This window comes from Paralichthys olivaceus, chromosome 11 (genome assembly GCF_024713975.1).
Source record: "Paralichthys olivaceus isolate ysfri-2021 chromosome 11, ASM2471397v2, whole genome shotgun sequence".
Taxonomy (NCBI): domain Eukaryota; kingdom Metazoa; phylum Chordata; class Actinopteri; order Pleuronectiformes; family Paralichthyidae; genus Paralichthys; species Paralichthys olivaceus.
In genome coordinates, this window is record NC_091103.1 from 9,961,707 (window position 1) to 9,981,232 (window position 19,526).

General features: G+C 40.8%; 1 protein-coding gene across 3 annotated transcripts in view; it reads left to right on the forward strand.

Moving 5' to 3' along the window:
* The window catches only part of kcnab1a (potassium voltage-gated channel subfamily A regulatory beta subunit 1a), a 98,357-nt gene that overhangs the window by 16,837 nt on the left and 61,994 nt on the right, over positions 1-19,526 (forward strand). The window contains exon 1 of one of the 3 annotated variants that reach the window (XM_020095167.2): positions 16,494-17,724. The exons of the other annotated variants lie outside the window; for them this stretch is intronic. Coding sequence (XP_019950726.1) covers positions 17,516-17,724 — 209 coding nt within the window. The 5' untranslated portion in view covers positions 16,494-17,515. Of the gene's footprint in view, positions 1-16,493; positions 17,725-19,526 lie in introns of those variants that run through there. 3 annotated transcript variants of the gene reach the window in all.

The window sequence follows — 19,526 nt, forward strand, 5'->3', positions numbered from 1 at the left end:
CATTCATTCACCTTTGGCTGTGAATGAATATATTAATCTTGATATTTAGATCTGTTTTCCATTCTCATCTAACTTTTTTGTTATGATAATAAGCTTTGCAATATACATTAGTTTTTTAATCTGTGGCCTGAACTGTATATTTTTTGGAGGGAATCTTTATTTATGTGGCAGAACGCCTGTTACAGAACGATTTGAGGTCAGTGAGGTCGTTTCAAGGTTTAGATCATCCACTAGGTAAGACTCAGACAGGTCTGCTTTAAGTTAATTAAAGCTTTATCAATCTTTCTCATTGGTCTGTGCACGACCTACTCTCTCTTAATTACACATACGCATTACTTTGGATGAGGTGTTTCATTGACTTATTAATTCCCTTGAGTGCTATTCTAATCTCCTATCCAATATGTCTATTGCTCTAAAGGAACCACTAGAAATTTAATTGTACACGCTGAACATCTTTACTGTCAAAACTAATCAGGGACAAAACCGGGTTGAGTGGAATCAATGCTGTTTCCATACTGGTCTAAAAAAGTCCAAAACTGGTCCCCACATAGACACAGGGCAGCACCCTGACACGCTCACCCCTTTATTAGTCAGCTATTGTCTAATGTCTGAACAATCAGCTTCACGTTGCACATCCGTCTTCCTGTCTTCTGCTGTGTGTGTGCATAGCCCTCTGGAGTTTCACTTGCCTCAGCAGTAACTGGCTCTGTGAATCAATTTCAAAGTGCTCATTTAGGTGGGTGCCAGCGGAAGTTTGCCGCTGTTGGGACGGGCCAAACGGTCACTGTGGATCACTGGGCTCACCTCCAGCTTTATTAAATCTGCTAGCATCCTGTCTTTTAGGGTGCTAGTATATGTTTATTTGCACCCCTGAGAAATGCAGTTTCGCTCCACTGTGTATGTGTATTGATGGAAGTGACAATTTAGTAGCCTTGAATCTTGAGGAAGACATAATAGTTGCTTTCAGACATGCTCTGAACTAAGTGGTTATTTAAGAGGCAGGGCTCTCTACTGAGGTCGCTTGAGGATAGCGCCCCAGTGGAGCTTCATTTGACACACACACACACACACATACACACACACACACACCCTTATACTTTATATCTACAAAGTGATGTTCAAGGTGCCTTTGGCGAAACACAGTACCTACCAGCACTCATATTATCAGCCTGTATGGTCTGAACATATTCATGCAGCTCAATTAGAAATCCTCACAGGGATTCACTAATAGGTGTGTTTGCAACGAACGTGAATCTCAACCATTTTCTGTCGGCGTTTCATGATCAGCGCTGCAGCGAGACACCTCAGTTGTAATGATGCGGTGCACATGAGGGGTAACAGCGTGGGCGTGTGATGATCCCCCTACAGGGCAAATGGAGATACATAAGAGTTGTGTGCTTCCCATGGGTGGGATGGGTTGTTACAGTGATGAGATTATGCCAGGAGGCACAGAGGGAGATTAAAAGAAGAGAGAGCAATAGGTGTCCTGTCGTCTGATTTACAGTGCTAGTTGCCAGTGTCAGCACTAGGGGGAGCTGTGAACTTGCCGTCTCTTAGAGAATGGAGAGAAAAGCATGGGGCTTTGTGTGAATGAGTGTGTGAGACAGGAGTACTCCTTGACAGTAGATTAATAGTCACTTCCATTTTCTGTGCAAAATTATTGTGGCTCATGGGGGACAGCGGGTCATCCTCTAAACAGAAAGTTGGAGGTTTGATCCCAGTTGAAGTGTCCTTGGCAAGATACTGAGCCCCAAATTGCCCCAGCTGAATGCTGTTTTCATATAATCCTATAGACGCACTGTATGAATGTGTTTGTGAATAATAAAAACGGGACTGTTAACTGCTTAGAATGTTATCAAGATAAAAAAAAAAAAACACCATATAAATACAGACTATTTACTACGTGCATCATTCTGAAACAGTTAAGTTAGCATCATTGGTGCACATGTTTTATTTATCCGCCTACTGTTTAATATTTGTTTAAGCAGCACGGCACTAATTCCTCTTCACATTTATTGATAGCAACACCCCCTGCACCCTCGGATTGCAGCTAAAAGTCGTTGGTCCACGAGTTCCCTAGAGGTTTTGTGTGTTTGCCAAGAAGAGGAAATGTTTGATCAAAGTGAAATATTACTTTAAGAGCTGCTGCAGTGCTCATGCAGCGTCACCTACTGTGGACTGCAGAGAGACCTTTGAGGGGGGCCACATGATACCCAACCAAGCACCTTCAGCACGTTAACAGTTACTCCACCTCTCCTTTTCCTCCCCATCTCTCTTGCTCTCGCCCTCCCCATCTTCCACAAACCAATATTCTCTGTGCTACTTTTTATTTGAGGGCTGTTTTCAAACTGCTGCTGCCATGTGTATTCCTTTATTTTATTTCTTTCTTCCCCTTCCTCTCTCCCTCTTCTCATCTGCACTCCCTCTTCCCTGTCATTAGTCGTTTCCCTCCATCTAGGTTTTTGTGCAGTCATGCCTCAAGCGGACACTCGGTTTTAGTGTCGCCATATATCTCCTCTCTACAGCAGCCAGCTGATGCACTGACGCAGGCAAAGTTTAGACTTTCTTGGATCAGCACTTTTTCTTGTCTTTTCTGTGTGTGTGTGTGCGTGTGTGTGTGTGTGTGTGTGTGTGTGTGTGTGTGTGTGTGTGTGTGTGCCTTAACAGATTATAATATAAAGGAGTGGAGCTTGAGTCTTTGCCAGGTTGTGTGTGTGCACGTGCATTTGTGGATGTGTTCGAAGTTGCAGTCTTTTCTTTTGTAAGAGAAGTGAATACACATGGTCTCTCTCAAGGCTGCATTTTGAGAGAGGAGAGGTGAGAGAGGAGTGTACGGAGTGGAATTTGAAAGATTGTCATCGTTACTAAGCGTTGTGTACAGTACACGCACAAACAATCTCACACACACACTGTTGACAATACTGCAGTATTGGTCACTGTTAAAACACTGCAATAAGCGCAGGCAGGCACTGAGCCAACAGATGCACATACTCATAAGAATTCTACACAAACTATAAGAGTCTGTGTTTTGCGCATGCGTAAACATAAATGAACAGGCATTTTAGAGGCATCAGTGCAGCAATGCAGCAGAGATGCAGGTGCGGTGGCTGCAGTCTGCATGGAATGTATCATTTTATGAGTTTTAACACATCCCCAACAATTAGTAAGATTTCAGCTTTTGCTAACACACCACCAGTAATACTTTTACTATTTGCACAAAGAAAAGTTTTCTAATGATGTATATCAATGATGTTTATTGTATCTTAGTTATTTAATAGTTTATCCGTCACTTGCTTTGACAGAGAGGTTGATGGCTTTCTGTTTTTCTTTCTTTCTTGTTCAAATTAGCTTACTGCCTGAACAGTCTCCTCCTTTGTATTGCATGGGTATTTAATCTCCCCTGCAGCAACACATCACATACTGCTGGCAACAATGGCACCTGTTGGTGTGAATATCAGTTGATGACAGACAGATGCACAGATGACAAATGGCAGGAGATGTGGTGCAGAAATTCCCTGTCAGCACTACGAGTGATGGGGAATGTTAGCTGCGTGGATCCTGTGCTCTCTCCCTCTCTCACGGATCAACGCGCACAAGTATGTGTGTGATAAATGGTGTGAGGAGTACAGAACTTTCCTGTTGGTCAGCACACATGAGTGATGGGGAATCCCTTGTGCGTAGATCATGGTGCTCTCTCACACACACACACATGCTATACACATCGACAGTACAGGATAGATTTTGTTGTGTGTCATTACCTTGCATCAATAGGATGGATTTCAGAATTGATCGATGGATTGAATGTCCACTGCAGGTCTTCAAAAAAAAGACGACAAACTTGTTTTTCCATCATTTAATTTTTACAGATTACACAGTCTGGGGATTACTGATGCAAAAACATCCCTCCGGAAAGTCCCAGTAGAAGTGCAACACATGAGAACAATTTTATTATTAGTTATTCTCAGATATGACACATGACATCATTCACTGTTCTGACTGATCAACAGCCACAGTGAAGCTCTTATCAGAAAAAGCTAAGTGGTTTGTCACGATGCAAGAGCTTTCCTTCATTCGACTGCTTCACCTTCCCATTATCTTCAAGTGCTGTGATTCCAACGACTATATCTGGTTTAAGTAATTTTCATACTCTATGAAGTGAAACAAGAGTTTCAGAGTGATTAGGTGAGACAGTTGAATTAAAAAACTTTGCCTACATGGGGCATAAATGTCACAATTTTTTTAGACCCAGAAGCAGAACTCAGGACGAGCGACTTAAGAGTGGGACATGCAGCTGAGGCTACGTGAATCAGACTTCCCCTTATCCCCTTCTATACTAAGACACCACAAAACGCATTTCACGTGAGCACTCATGTACAGTGGGCATGCGTGTGCCGTTGTGCACAGGAAGCATATGGTTGATAAATGCAGATGCAGCTAATCTCATATGCCAACAGTGGCTGGGCTGATGTTCTTGAGCTGGAGCTTGTACATCTGACGGTGAGCTGGGCAACTGTGTCGAGAAGCCAGGGTTTAAATACTGCAGTTTGGTGTGGAGTTGCATGATCTGATGCAAACACACAGAGAGAAAGACGAACCTAGGACATACATGTGAGATGTGTTCATGTTGGAGAAGATGATGTAAAAGCAAAGCAACAGTATGAAAGTCATTTTTACAGATGCAGTCTGCAATCATCAGGTAATCAGAGCACAGCATTGAAGCCGGCGGAGCATTAGACCAGACACTGGTGTTAAGTTTAATCCTATCACAATGAAGCTGGTAGATGAAGCACATGAAATACCTCTCTCTCACTCTGTTTGTCTCTCTCTCTCCCTCCCACAGACACTAAAACACTGATGTTTGCATGTACATGTTGTACAATGCTTAATGCCGGCACAAACGCATGCAGACACACCATCTGTCTAATTCTCTAAAGTTTTTTAAATCCAGACCAGAGTAATGCTGTAGCATGAGAAAGGATTTTCATAAAAAAATTTCACTCAAGCTTTGGTTTTATAGAGGCTCTTCTTTTTTGTTGAACTCTATGCTGCAATTTACTGTGAATGTAGCTGCGCAGCCAACCAGGACCAGTCTTTTTCCAGGGGGTTATAGAGTGCCGTCTCAATGTGCACCAACTTTAATTTACCGACTGAAAGAGCAAGGTGACTCTGAGCAGCCCCGTCTCCTCAGGAGTTATGTCATGTTGGACTATAGTATATAAAATAAAAGCCCAAATCTCACAGTGAATGTCAATTACTGGTGTTCAAGGGCTCTTTTTGTTGTTCGTAACAAAGACTTAATCCGGTGACTGAGGTCAGCGCAGTCCAAATGATTTTCAACGTCACTGAGTCAGGATGGGGCTTCGTTCTCTTGGTACAGCTCTCTGAGCTGTGGCTCAGTTTGTCTTAAGGGGAATCTTTTTGAAATTCAGATGATAATTCATGTATCGTATCTGTGAAGATTCTGTGTTTGCATAATGACCCTCAAGACCCACAGAGGTAAAGTCACTGAAACCTTCCACTTGTCAGTTACAACTGAAGCGATATTGGAGCTTTTATCCAACAACAAATTAGCCTCTGGTGGAAATAGACAATATTAACATCCTTACACTGTTTACAGTCTGACTAGTTTGTCCAGTCAATAATTTAGCTAATCTCTATTAACAATGTGGATGCAGATAAATCCAAAAAGCTGATAGCTAATCCATTTCAATCAGTGTGTTCCACCTGTTTAGCTCTTCATGTGGACTGTTCACCTGCAGGCAATCAAAGCCTGCACAAGCGTGATTGGTCAAAGTAGAAAACCATCGTCTTGTCTCCCGATCTAGATTCTGCATGTTCACATGAAGAATCTATTTATGGAGATTAGATGGGAAGATGCCTCTGAGAGGTGCGACGTCTTCAAGAAACACAAGGAAGTCCAGGTGCCTGTGTACATTATACAACTCCTGTAAATACCATAATCCAACACCAAGCCAGTGTTATTTTATATCAGTGTGGGTTTGTTTGTGACAACTTTAAGTATAACTGGCCTGCAAGTTGTGCTCTTTTGGTTGGTATTCAGCTTCAGATTAGGTCCAATACTCTAGACTACGTGACAACCTGAAGCAGGAAGCTTCTTGCTGATTAATTCTTTACTACATTTCAGAGAGAGATTTTTTTCTTTTAATCTTCTACATTTATATGGCAACTTTATATACTTGTTAAATATCAAATCGGAGTATTTAATACAAAATGATAATGATAAAAAATCTACTCAGCAGTGTACGTGTTCAGTAAAATCAGTTCAGCTGTAACGTTGAATTGATGTTAACACAGTTGCCATTATTGATATTGTTTGACTAATTGAGCAGCTTAGGTTTTCAGAGCCTCACTTATAAAAATATAATGTACTGTAATTTTATTTCCGAAGGGAAAAGGTAATTAAGGGTTTGGAGTCCTCCACCTTTGCTCTTAAAACCTAAGCTACAGTATAATACATAAACCGGTGCTCTGACCTTTGTATTGATTGTGTGAGTGTGTGCTGAAATGTTACAATTATAATGCAGCTCAGCTCAAATGATCTCAAAAAATATGATGACTTGTTCAGAGCAGCAGAGTTTAGGTCTTTTATTCCATCGATTTTCAATTTGATGGTTCAAATGTCTACGTTTTCTTGGTGATGCATTTTCTAGAATATACACAGATACCTTCATACACACATGCAGCACAGTGAACAAAGGAGTGTGAGACCAGAGGAAAAAGATCAGTAGCATGAACGTCACAAACACAATATAAAGGTAAAATTAAAAGAAATGTGTTTTTTAATGCAGTGAAGGCTGCACTCCTGCTGCTGTATTTGTAAGTTTAGTTTTCTGGATGTTGAAAAAATCTTACAGTGTACTCCCCATTAAAGCAAAGTGGGAAATACTAGTAAAGACTTCAAACTAAATTTACAATCCTCTGTTCTGTGCCACATTGATGTACCTTTCTATACAAATCTCTATTGGAGATGTAATGTAGCTCAGCAGATTTAAGTATCTAAACATCCTTTTTTTGTTACACCATTTACTCTAAGGTAGCCAGTATACATGTACCCCTCAGTTTCTCCAGATGCTGCCTGGTTGCCATCTGGCATCTTTATTCTTGCCTGGTGTTATTTTATTGCTGCTTTTTCCCACACATAACGCCTCCATACTGTTTCCATAGCAATGCTATTACTGAGATGACGGTTTTCTCTCGATGTTACCACTCTTGACTATCAAGTGTCCATTTCTGGAGAGTCTCTAGCAGTCAGGAACGCAGCTCTCTGCAACAAATAGCTAATTGTGGTGCAGGTAGTGTAGGAGGATGTGCTTATTACACTGTGCAAGTTGAAGAACACCCTCAGTATGTCATGGACAATAGACAAAAGTTTGTGGAGAAGTTTTGCTCTCAGAAGTTTTCCTTTAAATGCAACATATAGAGATTCAGTCACGGTGAGTCTAGGATGTATTCATTGATATTATTCCAAAGGCTAAAGGTATTATACAACTAATACTGGTAGCTTAAACACTTTTTCTATCCTGAGATTTACTACATAGAAAATGAAAGATTTCATTTCCTCTCTTTTCAATCTCGTATTTATATCAGTGACCCAGGATGAATACAATGACGTGAGCGAGTGCGAAGAGAGCAACGTTAACCTACACACATGTACACACACACACACACACACACACAAGAAGACAGACTCGGCATGCTGAAGCTCTGCTGTAGAAGTGTGAGGCCACAGTGCCTTGCTCGCACGCACTTTATAACAAGGTCCATTGTCCTTTTATGCATGGAAACATTCCTGTATATGTCACATTTAGTAAGTCTTAGTGTGCGTTAGGGCTGGATGATATATACAAAAATGATATCAACATAAAAATGTTCATATCAATCGATATCAGTAATGATCAGGATGAACATCGCATTAAGTTGAAAGAATGTTTTCTTCTCCTGAGTGGAGGTTGTGGTTTTAAACTCTTCTTTAAGAGCATAGATTGACCCACTAATAAACACTTAATAAATGTTTTACATATCTGAGGTAGATCAATTATGTGTTATATCTCTTCACTGTGCTGCACAAAGCACTAGAACTTTACATTAAACCTTTTTTATTACTACCGATGAAAATTGTATCGTGATAAAAACATATATTCTTTTGTTGCCCAGCCCTAGTGTGCATTTTTCTTGTGGTGCCATCTGTGTGTAGTTTCATGACGTTACTGGAGCAGCACGTTATTTTTAATTGCAAAGTTTCCATTGCATGGGCATGGAGGACATTCAGTCATTCTGAACTGTGCCTACCACCACTGCACTCCTGCTAATTAATTGTACTCTGGACCTGCTGAGGTGTTTAATTAAAATAAATGTCATTAATTATAGCTTGACAGTTATTGATGTTTGGAGACAAACAAGTAGTGAGACATCGGACAACTCAAGTTAAAACACGTACTATAACTTGATCTGTATTGTACCGCTGCTTGGTTTGTTACCATTTGACTTGAAGACTCCTGCCATCGGCACACAGACAGGAGGTGACTGGTTCAGTTAGTGACAAATAAAAGCCCATAACTCTTTGACCCTTCTTATCTCCACCAGCTGCCTCAAGTCTAAATAACCAGCTTGTAATCTAATGCTCCTCTGAGAACAATGACAGCCACTTAATGGATACTCTCAGGATTATGACCCAGTGGTGACCTGCCCTTGTGTGTGTGTGAGTGTGTGAGTGAGTGAGTGACAACAGCAAGGAAAGAGAGATGCTCAAGCCATTAAGCTGTGTGTTGAAATGCTCACATGTTTATGGCTGTTGGTCAAAGTTGAGCTAAATGTTGACTCCCAAATAGAACCAGGAGATCCTGCTCTGTTAGTATTTGTATCATTAGATACTTAACGAGGGGTTTATCTAAAGCCTCTTTTCCACTGGTCAACCCCTTCAACACCCACGAAGGAAATGGATACAATCAGCAATCGATCCCGGGTCAAATGACTCTGTAGTAGACTGGTTTTTATTGGCTCTGGCTCTGATCAGCAGAGATGGAAACAGTACACATGTTAATTTCTTCTTCTTTTTGGCAGTCTGGCTGCTGACGCTGCACTGTTTCTGCAAGATGTTATGACGTTAATTTAACTTTCAGGCGATGGCGCATAAATATCCATATTTGTTCACATTTGTTCACATACAGAAAACAGAAAGGCAAACCCCTCTACTGGCAAGGGGAGAGTTAATCATCTTTTTTTATTTAAAAAAGTCTACCTATACCAACTAACATGTCAATTATCCTTTGTTGTTTCGACCTTATTATGCATTTGACACAAATTTCTAGAAGGCGTTTTTATAACCATAGATCAAAATAGTCTTTTACAAGAATTCAATTATTTGACTGATTAGCTTAACTAAAGCAAACATTTTGATTTGTATTCATGAGCTTTACTAATTAATCAGCTCTCAGTTGGGAGACGTAGTTTTATTTTCAGGGGCACATTGTTGTTGTTGCTAAGTGGAGGTGGCAGCTGCAGAGGGTCTGGCATCTTTCCGCTGTGACACCCCTCAGTGCTCAGCCGCCGGATGGAAACTCTGGCTTTCATGCTAAGCTGAGTGGGGGAATAAAAATTCCCCTGCTCAGTGTGAAGAGTAAACTTACCCATCTGACCCACCTTCACATTTGGAAAATAGAGTTTACACAGCTTTACGTGATGCAGGATGCAAAATGCCTGTAAATTGGCTTTTATTTTACTTATGGTGAACAGGGAAGTGTTATACAGGTCTCATATTGACCTATACCCAGTATAACTAATTACATGTAATTATAAAGCTATGTGTTTTGTAAGTGGGGGGGAGTGATTCTTATTTGACACCCAGCCCCAATGTGTATTTATGGTTCTGTCCATGATTGACATGACCTTAAAGCTAACACTCATTCCTGTAATATGTTGATGGCTGTCTTATCCTTGACCCATAACCTGCACCATGTCAAAGTGTAAATCACGTTAATAACTTAAATAATCCAGGGATACCCCCCAGGAGTAAAGTACAACATTCAGTCTAATCAGTATTTCTGATCACGTGCACCTGCATTTCAAGTTTATTACCCAAGATGCTTTGCTAACAGTAAATATATGCAGAGGAAATCAAATCTTTTGCCATTTCTGACGACACATATGAGCTTTCACCAGGATTAGGTGATGCCGCAGTGCAAATGTAATGCAGCAACGTGCTGATGCATACATTTATTAACATTTCATGTCATTTTCACGTTTATATTGTAAAAACTCTGCAGAATAATGTATGTATAATAATATTTGCACAAGAGATGGAGGCATATAAAATAACATATTGAATCTGCATGTCTGAATGTAGTTCTCCTGGTAACTGAGACTACAAGCTACTGAATGCCTGCTCTTGAAAATACATCGCATCATTATTGTATGAAATAGAAAACATAAAAAATGGAAGTAAGCTAATTCTAAGCATACGCTGCATGTTGTTGTTGACTTGATTCAGCCTTGAGCACAGTGTTGTTAGTGTTGGGGGTGTGACAGATTCATGGTTTGTGCAGAGTGAGATCAGTGAGGTGACAGGGGTGAAATTGAATTGCCACATTTATGGATTTCAATGGACATGTTTGACTAATGAAGCATTTATTCATGCTCCCTCTTTGTTTGTCCACCTGCCCTTTGACCTGTGGCCTCAGTCTTGGCTGGAAGCATAGAAAAAGATTGAATAATAAAGTTACTGTGTGTGATATAAGATTTATTCTGTAGACACATCTTAAGGCATTTAAATTACATGTGGATGTTTTAAAATGGTCATATTCAGTAATCACTTTTCTAATCATTATGCATTAATTAATAATATATTTGCAAGGCAAGGAATTATGCTAAATTGACACCAATAGTCAAAACTCATCTGTTTCTTGCGGGGGCAGACAAAAATGTTTTTAATTTGAAGGACTTGTTGCCACATCCACTCCAGCAATGCAGACATTTGTACTTTTAATCATAGTATGCTCACTGTTGGGTTAAAAAACCCCATCTTCCAGCCTGGTTCTATCACCCGGAGAAACGTATTAAAGAGATACTGCACATTAGTAATTTATGTTTCTAAAGCTGTGAAATAAATATATATAACTTGTCTTTAAATAAATATATTCATGCTGGTTTTAATATCACAGTCATCACCAAATTTTATACATATCTTAATTTATGGGTTGAACATAGTTCATAACGCCGCCCAATGTTTCAAACTGTCTTGGACCTTGCAGGACTAACTCTTACGTAAAGTCAACGGATGTGGACATATCTACATCACAATATTTTAGTATTTTTCAAAATTTTAACACCCTTTAATTCATAGGTGAGCAGTTTCCATGGTTGATTGGGAATCTATGCTGAAACGAAACCTCTAAACCAGCACATCGTCAACTAGATGTCCCCAGACCTCCTGCCCCTCGGCAAAGTTTCTGACCCTGAGGGGTGACTCTCTGTGAGTTTGAAAATTACAGTTATGAAAAGACAAGCCTCCAGTACCAGTCATGTTCAAATTTTCTTCCATAGTTGCACATGAAGTGTTGTCCACTCTTCTTTTACTTACCATGCCGCTCTGGTACAAATATCAGCTCATCAAAAGTCTGATTTACTTTACAACAGTGTCATATCGTACAGCTGCCACAGATGGTTGAGTCCGGGGCAGTCAGGACAGCTCAGTCCTATGGGCAGGAGATGAGGAGCTTGTAGTCATGACGTGGCCTGACATCCGTGATGTTGTCCTGTCAACTTGCGTCACCTCGAGCAGAACTGCAGACAAGGGCACAGGGAACTGTGCGAGGTAACTAAGTCGTATTGAATGTGTTTTGGAATATGGTTTAAAGATCCTTTATCAGTCTGGTGGTGCAAAAACTAGCAGAGGAAGCAATGGTTTTTTTTTTATCCTGACCTTGAAATGTCACTTCACAAATCAGAAATATATGAAAATAGGCAACTCAATGCCAGAAAAGAACTGTTTTTTATGATGAGAATAGACATCAAGACCACTTAGACGTCTGCAACAAATGTGAAGATGTCAGCAGACTGCATGAATGCAAAACTGTGCTAAAATTAACTTAATAAACAAAAGCTTTGGCTGAGCTGCCTTTAAAACACGTTCTGCTCCCTTAGACGAGAAAAAATCACAACCAGCCGCTCTGACTGAGATTAAGATCATGTCTAATCTGGTGAAGCAGCACAGTGAGGAAAAAATACATTTATGCTGTTGAACAAAGCTGGTTACCTGGGCGGATTTTTTTAAATGACAGTTTTTTTGCTGAAAAAATATCTCTATGTCTCTAATCATGTCTCTTATTGTATTGGTGTGACCTCAGATGGACATGATGAAACAGATTTTCAAACGGTTTGAACTTGTTTTCTTTTAGAAAGAATAATTGGATGTTATTTCTGACAGTATATACATAGTGTGGGGCATTTCATGGGGAATTCTATATGTAGGCTTTTGCTGACGTAGCTCATGAAGTGGAGCGCATGCACACATACACACACATACACACACATACAGGTGCAAAAGTAGGGCAGTCAGTGCCTTACGCTCAGAGTTATGAGTGTGTCATCACTTATTGCTTACGGGGCAGCTGCTGGGAAAACAAAAACAAAGCAGGGATGATACTCAGGAAAATAATGAAAAGGCCAATATGTGCAACCTGATGAATAGATTATAGAAATAGGGGCGTGTTTGAAACCAATAAGATGTTCGTTATGGGACACAGCTGCAAAAACACAGCTGACTGAGTGCTGCATTGGTTGAGTTTAATTCAGATGGAAGAGCAGAGCCAGAGATCCTATAGACCAGAGATCTCATGCACACACACACAATAATAATAATTAAAAACTTTGAATCAGTTGATGTAGTAATCTCTGACGTCGTCGTGCAGATATCAAGGAACAGAGCAGCAGTAAGTGACCTTGAAATGTTGACTGATGATCTATGACTTCATTTTCTGTTATTGCTAGATGTGCATGGCTCATTTCCACCCTTTAAACATGTTTCTCGACATGCTGGAGAACTGTGAAACTTGAAGAGTGTTGGTGTATCCTGTATAAGTTGCAGCTTAAACTTTTTTTCTATTCAAAAATATTAATTGACTGCTAATAGTTCAAAGTAGACATGAAATATTCAGTTGCTTGAAATACTTCATGTGAAAAGGCACCGCAGTGACACTGTTTAGTCACAGTAGTGCTAGAACACTGCACACACTGGACATTGCAAAATACAAGGGAGCAAGAAGACCCACAGTTCATTAAAATATTTTCTCAGCAGCTCACCTGAGCTTCTCTTGTCTGAGCTGCAGAGTAGCTGTGAAACTTCTAATAAAACATAAATGCTTGTATTGATTGCTGCTGAATTGTAGCCTCCTTTACTGGGCAACAGAGCAACAGCATGTTTCCATACAATAGACTGTATATAAAGATGGATGACAGGTCTCTACTTCCTTCCTGTAACCAGAAGGGAAACCAAATGATAGTTGTGGCAGGTCTGGGCTGTCAATCATGACATTTCGTCTTGTTTTTATAGCATCAAATAAAAACAAAACTCTTTGGAAAATTTTACACTTGCGATAAGAGCTAATGACAGACAGACACCATATTTGAGAAAAATGTATTTGACGTGTCCTTTGAGTTTTTAGTTTGTCCCATCCACTAAAATAGTTTTGTACTTGTAACAGTTTACAACCTTTACTGCAGCCAGCCACCAGGGGGCGATTGAGATGCTTTGGCTTTTGTAATGAGGATATTGCTCACGTGGGATACAATTATACAATACCTCTCTTACAAACTCACTTAAGGCTCATTTATCCTCAACACTGGATACATAAATGGAAACAGTTAATTGAATCCGTATCTGTGCATGTCTTTTGAAAGTTTATGGATAAAGACTAAATATAAGAAACAGAGCAGCGCTGCTAGAATTTGCAAGGGGGCAGTGTAGCTTACACTTCAAGCAAAAAAAACCCATAGGACACAAGGAAGAAATTAAAATTTTTGGAGGGGAGACTTATGAGTTTGTTAGAAGCTACAGGCGTCGACTCTGTGCTGCCCTCTTGTGGATGGATTGCTTAACCATGCCAATGTAAAGGATGTATTAAAGTATGCGGGCAGTGAAGGTTAGTTTGTTTCAAATTTACTTTTCTATTTTTGTACATAGAAGCACAACATTTACTGTAGAACACACACACATAATTCTCTTACCTCGTTGTGTGTATACTTTGTGGACAGGATAGTAAGACACTTTGCGACCACAGTGTTTTGTCCCTCCGCACTTTTCCACTTCAGTAGAGGAAAGAGTATTTAAGCCGGCTCCGGTTCCATATGTGGAATTGGGTGGGAATGCCCAAAGGAGCAGGAAACGATCGATCTGGAATGAGCTTCTGAGAAACGGCTTTTCCATTAGGTGTGAGATTGATCCAAGGCTACGTGTATCTTCTAAGGAAGGTGAGGCAGATGGGACAGGAGGGCTAGAGGTAAAATGAAGAGCTCATTTTTAAAAGAACTGAAATGGGATTGGAAAAATAAGCGCTTGCCATCTGACCCTCTCCTCCGTGCAGATGTAGTGTACACAAACAACACACTACATAAAATCATATATATATAATCTTGTTATTCCACTTTTTTATGTATTCTGATAAAAGATGCAGTGGTTTGAAGATTGGGGTCAGAGATGAGCTGATTGAAAGGCTGATGGCAGGATTCGCTTGTGAAATACAGCAATTTAAATCATGGACTGTATCCAGATCCCGTCAGATTTAACCAGTTACCTCAACAAGCTGCTGTGACCCTGGTTTCTATAAGTAACTTTAGAAAAAAATGAAACTCTATCCCTGGGAGATTCCACTGTCCGATGTTGACAAGGCAGGAGGATTTCGTTTTTAGAGCTTAATATCCCAAACAGTTCTTCCTATATATGTAAACCTACTCAGGCTAAAGCTGAGTGTTGGCACTTGTAGTATCTATAAGTGCTGAAGGCCAGAGTCTGAAGAACAAATTACTTCTGACCTTGACTATAGTTTTTTAAATAAAGTAATACTGTTTGTTTTGTGCCTCCCCTCTCCAGTTAACATGAGAACCAGACCGTTCCAGAGATGAGCACAACATTTCCATGACATTTCCAACCACAACCACCTTTTAAATAAGATGTTAGAGTAAAAGCTTCTGCTTTCAACAGACACACAAACCAAACCATTGTGCATTTGTCTCTTTTTTGTTAAGTCCAGTTTCATCTATTCTGTGCAAACCTGGACGTCTCACATACACACACACACACACACACACACACACACACACAGATGGTTCAAGGACCCCGCAGCAAAATGCTCTGTTTACCTCAGCTTGACACCCCTAATAGAATTACTGGAGAGCAAAAAACAAACACCTTGCTTTGCAAACACACACACGCGTGCAGAGTCATTCTCATACAGGCACACACTTGGATGCGCTGTAATCAAACACACACACACAGGAGCAATAATGCCCTCTCTTCAGCTGTTACACCTCAGTCTGCTGTTTTTAGTCATTTTCACATGATTCTGATCAGTGCACACCTCCCCCATCCTGTTCACCCATCCTCGTCTCTTTGATTTGTAGCTGCCTATGGGCTGCATGTACAGTGTGTGTGAGGGGACATTGTGGGTAAAATGATGAAATATTAGCAAAAATGTTTCTGACTGTAGCTTTTCTATCACTTGTGTATATGTACATTCAGAAAATGAACAAAACACTTTGGCTTCTGAAGACTGTGGTTGTATGCCTTCGCCAACCAGTGCAGTTTCAATATATTATATATATTTTTTCCAGATTCACATGAGGTCACTGTGACCTTTACCTTTGACCACTGAAATCTCATAATTTCCTCTTTGCTTCCAAGTGACAACAGATCAAAATTTGATGACATTCTTAAGATGTGTGAAGCCACTGTGAGCTTGACCTTTTAAATTTGGCTACTCAAACAAAACAGTTAATCTTTAAGTCCAAGCGATTGTTTGTGCAAAATGTGAAAGGATTCCCTCAAGGCGTTATGAAGATACCAAGTTCATAAGGCAAAAAATGTGATTCATTAGGTCACAGTGACCTAGACCTTTGCTCATTAAAATTTAATCAGTTCATCCTTGTGTCCATATGATTGTTTGTACCAAATATAAAGAAATTCCCGCAAGACATTCTTGAGATATTGCATTCACAAGAATATTACGGACGAACAGATAAAATGAAAACATAATGCCTCCAGCCACTGGCCATGCAAATATAATGGAGAGAATAATGTGCATAGTGCAGATGGACTAAAGAGTAAAATGCTTCCTGCTGGATGGAAATGTCGGTGCAGGAAGAGGTGAAGGAAATTTCAAAGATGGGTGACAGGTGAGAAAACCGAGTGCAGAGAGGATGAGTGAGGCAGGTAGAGTGGGAGCTAAAGAGACAGAAACAGAGTGGGAGTGAGAGAGCGAGAGAGAAAGAGAGAGAGAAGGCTGTGCTGCACCGCATGCCTCTCAGTTCCCTAAAGCTGTGCTGTCGGTGAAGGAGCTGCCCTGCTGAGAAAAAACAGAAACAACACGAAGAAGGAGAGAAAAGAGCAGAGCATCCAAATATTGGATATAGAGCGAGGAAGGCGGAGGGAGAGAGGGGAGAAAGAAAAAGAGGGGAGGAAACTGGGGCACAAGCACATTAGTGACTCTCGTCAACATCAGCAGTCCAGGAACGAGAGGAAGCGGGAGGAGGAGAGAAGCGAGGCGCGGAAAAGAAGTAGTGACAAGACGAGAAAGTGCTGATTGTGGACGACTGATGGTGCACCCTGCAGAGACCTGAGACTCCCCCCTTACTTCCTTCGTTCCCTCCTACCTTCTGTCTCCTTATCTGTTCTCCGACCCTGTCTCCTCCTCCTTCACCCTCCTCTCCCCTCTCTTTCACTCTCTCACACACTACTGCTCTCTCTCTCCTCACAGTCAGACCTGGGAGAGCGAAGCGCCTGGGTCGCATCTCCCCGTCGTCTCTCTGTTTCATTCCTCTGCACTCTCTCCATCCACCTCCTCTGATTGTCATAGAAAAACTCCCGAACTCGTCAGCAGAGGCAGGACACAGGAGCAGGGGGTAGACCGGTGGGGGGAATAAATTCTTTGTGAACCCTCGAAAGAACTGAGGAGGCTTTGTTCTTCTCAGGCTTTTGATGGTTGACTGGTTCTGCTGCTTCTCCTCTACATGGAAAGACTTGAAATGGAAGAGTCGATGTGAGAGCAACAACACAGAGGAAAAGCCGTTGCCATTTGATTAGTCTTCACACAACAACGTGATGCACTGAAGAAAGGACTTGAAGACTTCATTCATCTCCCAGCAAGAACTTCAAAAGGACGAGACGTTGAATTAAGGGATTTGAAAAACCACTCACTCTGAGACTTTTCCAGGCTGTTTCCGCTGTCCTTCGGTTCCCCGTTTGTACTTTTTCCAAGCTCCTGCTCCGTCGCCTTGAAGCTCAGCCATGCAGGTGTCCATCGCCTGCACGGACCACAACCTGAAACGGGGCAATGGGGACCACAGCAAGCAGAGCGCCACCAGCCCCAACGTGGTGAACCAAGCCCGGGCCAAGTTCCGCACCGTGGCCATCATCGCGCGCAGCTTCGGCTCCTTCACACCGCGCCACATCTCGCTCAAGGAGTCTACAGGGAAACACACGGGCATGAAGTACAGGTGTGTGTTTGTGTGTTAGTGTGTGTTTGTGTGAGTGCATGCTGGGTTAAGTGACTAAAAATAGAAGATTCTTGAAAAACAAGCGGATGTTTTGATGTTTTCGTGTTTTTTTTTCCTCAACATATCTTTGTCTTTCTTTCTTTCTTCCTGTATTCGCTCTTTCATTCTTTTTTCACTCTTTTGCTCTTTCTTTCGTTGTTTCTTTCTTTTTTCCGCTCTTTCTTTCTTTCACTCTGTCTTTTGCTCTTTTGTTTTTTCTTTCTTTTACACCCCTTGTTCTGCAAACACTTTTTAGGATTAAAAGTTAGATAATAACAAATGCAATATTCATTGATTGGTGATCAGTCAGTACAAATTGTATTATAATGAGTTCTGTCTAAGGTAGCTTCATTCTTTTATTGAATTATTTTACACAAAAGGTTGATCTCATAATCTGACACTGACCAACCTTCAGTAAGAGAATTTGTTATCCAGTGTTTTAAAAAATCTTGAATATGAAAACAGGTTTGTTGACAAATTTTGTTGACAACCAATCCGCTCACTGAGAGCCAGAACATTTCTCCTCCCTTTCTTTAAAATCCCCTCTAATGCCTGTTGTTGCTTTCATGTTGTGTAATTTCACAAAGCCGTTCTTGCCAGGACCAGCTGAAGCACCTTCTGCCAAGCCGGCAGTATGTTTGCAACCAGCTCTCACTACACATTTCACATTTGATCCTCAGAATTATACAGAAGCTGCTCTTTCAAACTGAATGTGACAAAGCAAACCTGTCAGGATTTATGGATAAATGCTGCAGTTACCTTCTGAGAGTTTACTGACTTTTTCATACTTGTCTCTTCTGTCCCTCTCTCCGTCTTTTTCTCTCCTCCTCAGTTTTTAGATTCTGTTCTTTTCAAACACCATGAATGGAAAAGGACACGTCTTTACTTCTGCTTCTCTCCCACACACCTAAACACTTTCTTTCTCCCCCTCTCTCTTCTCTCTGCCTCTCTGAGGTTTGGTGAGACAGCTCTGCAGTGTGGGCAGATTGTCTGAGTCGGATTTGACCTCAACAGTGCTGCTGATCAGCTGACTTGTGTGTTTGACTCTTTATAGCCTTGAGCTGTGAATCTTATGTAAAATACAGTGGCATTACTTTTTTTTTTTCCAGGCTCTGCAGATCACTGTGAAATCCGGCTGGGGTCTGTGTTCAGTGTATTAAGACAAAGTTTTGCATGAGGTAGCGCTAACTGAGAGAGGTAGTGCTAACTATTCAGCAGGATCTTAATATTCTATTAAATAAAATTCAGTGTAAGAGTAGACATGAAATCAGACCTCAATCACTTTGCTGCTGCAGGTACATTTCCAGCTTGTTCTTATGCTCTTCGTTTAAGCATCAGCCACGTGAACATTCTGCACACCTCTTGGATTAAATGAGGATACCCTTCATGGTCTGTGCATGGTAAAATATGTTAATGATGCAAAATAGTTCTGCAAATACATTTTTCATTCATAGCTTTTTTTATCATTCTTGGAAGAAAGGCCTAGTCTCTCGAGCAACAATTTATTCAAGTGGCTTTGTGTGAAACAACCTTTAGCCGACCTCAGAGTCTTACTCTGCTGCTGCGTGTGCTGTGCTATAAATGAAAATATATGAGAGAGAAGCTGAATATCAACACAGTGTAGTATGTAACATGTGTCCTACAAATGATCTGCCATCTTTGGCATGGAGTAATATTTCATCGCCCAATACTAGTGAAAAACTGCTCCTTAAGTTACATATTGTCTAGACTCTGAGGCAGTCTAGACGATATGTAACGTAAGT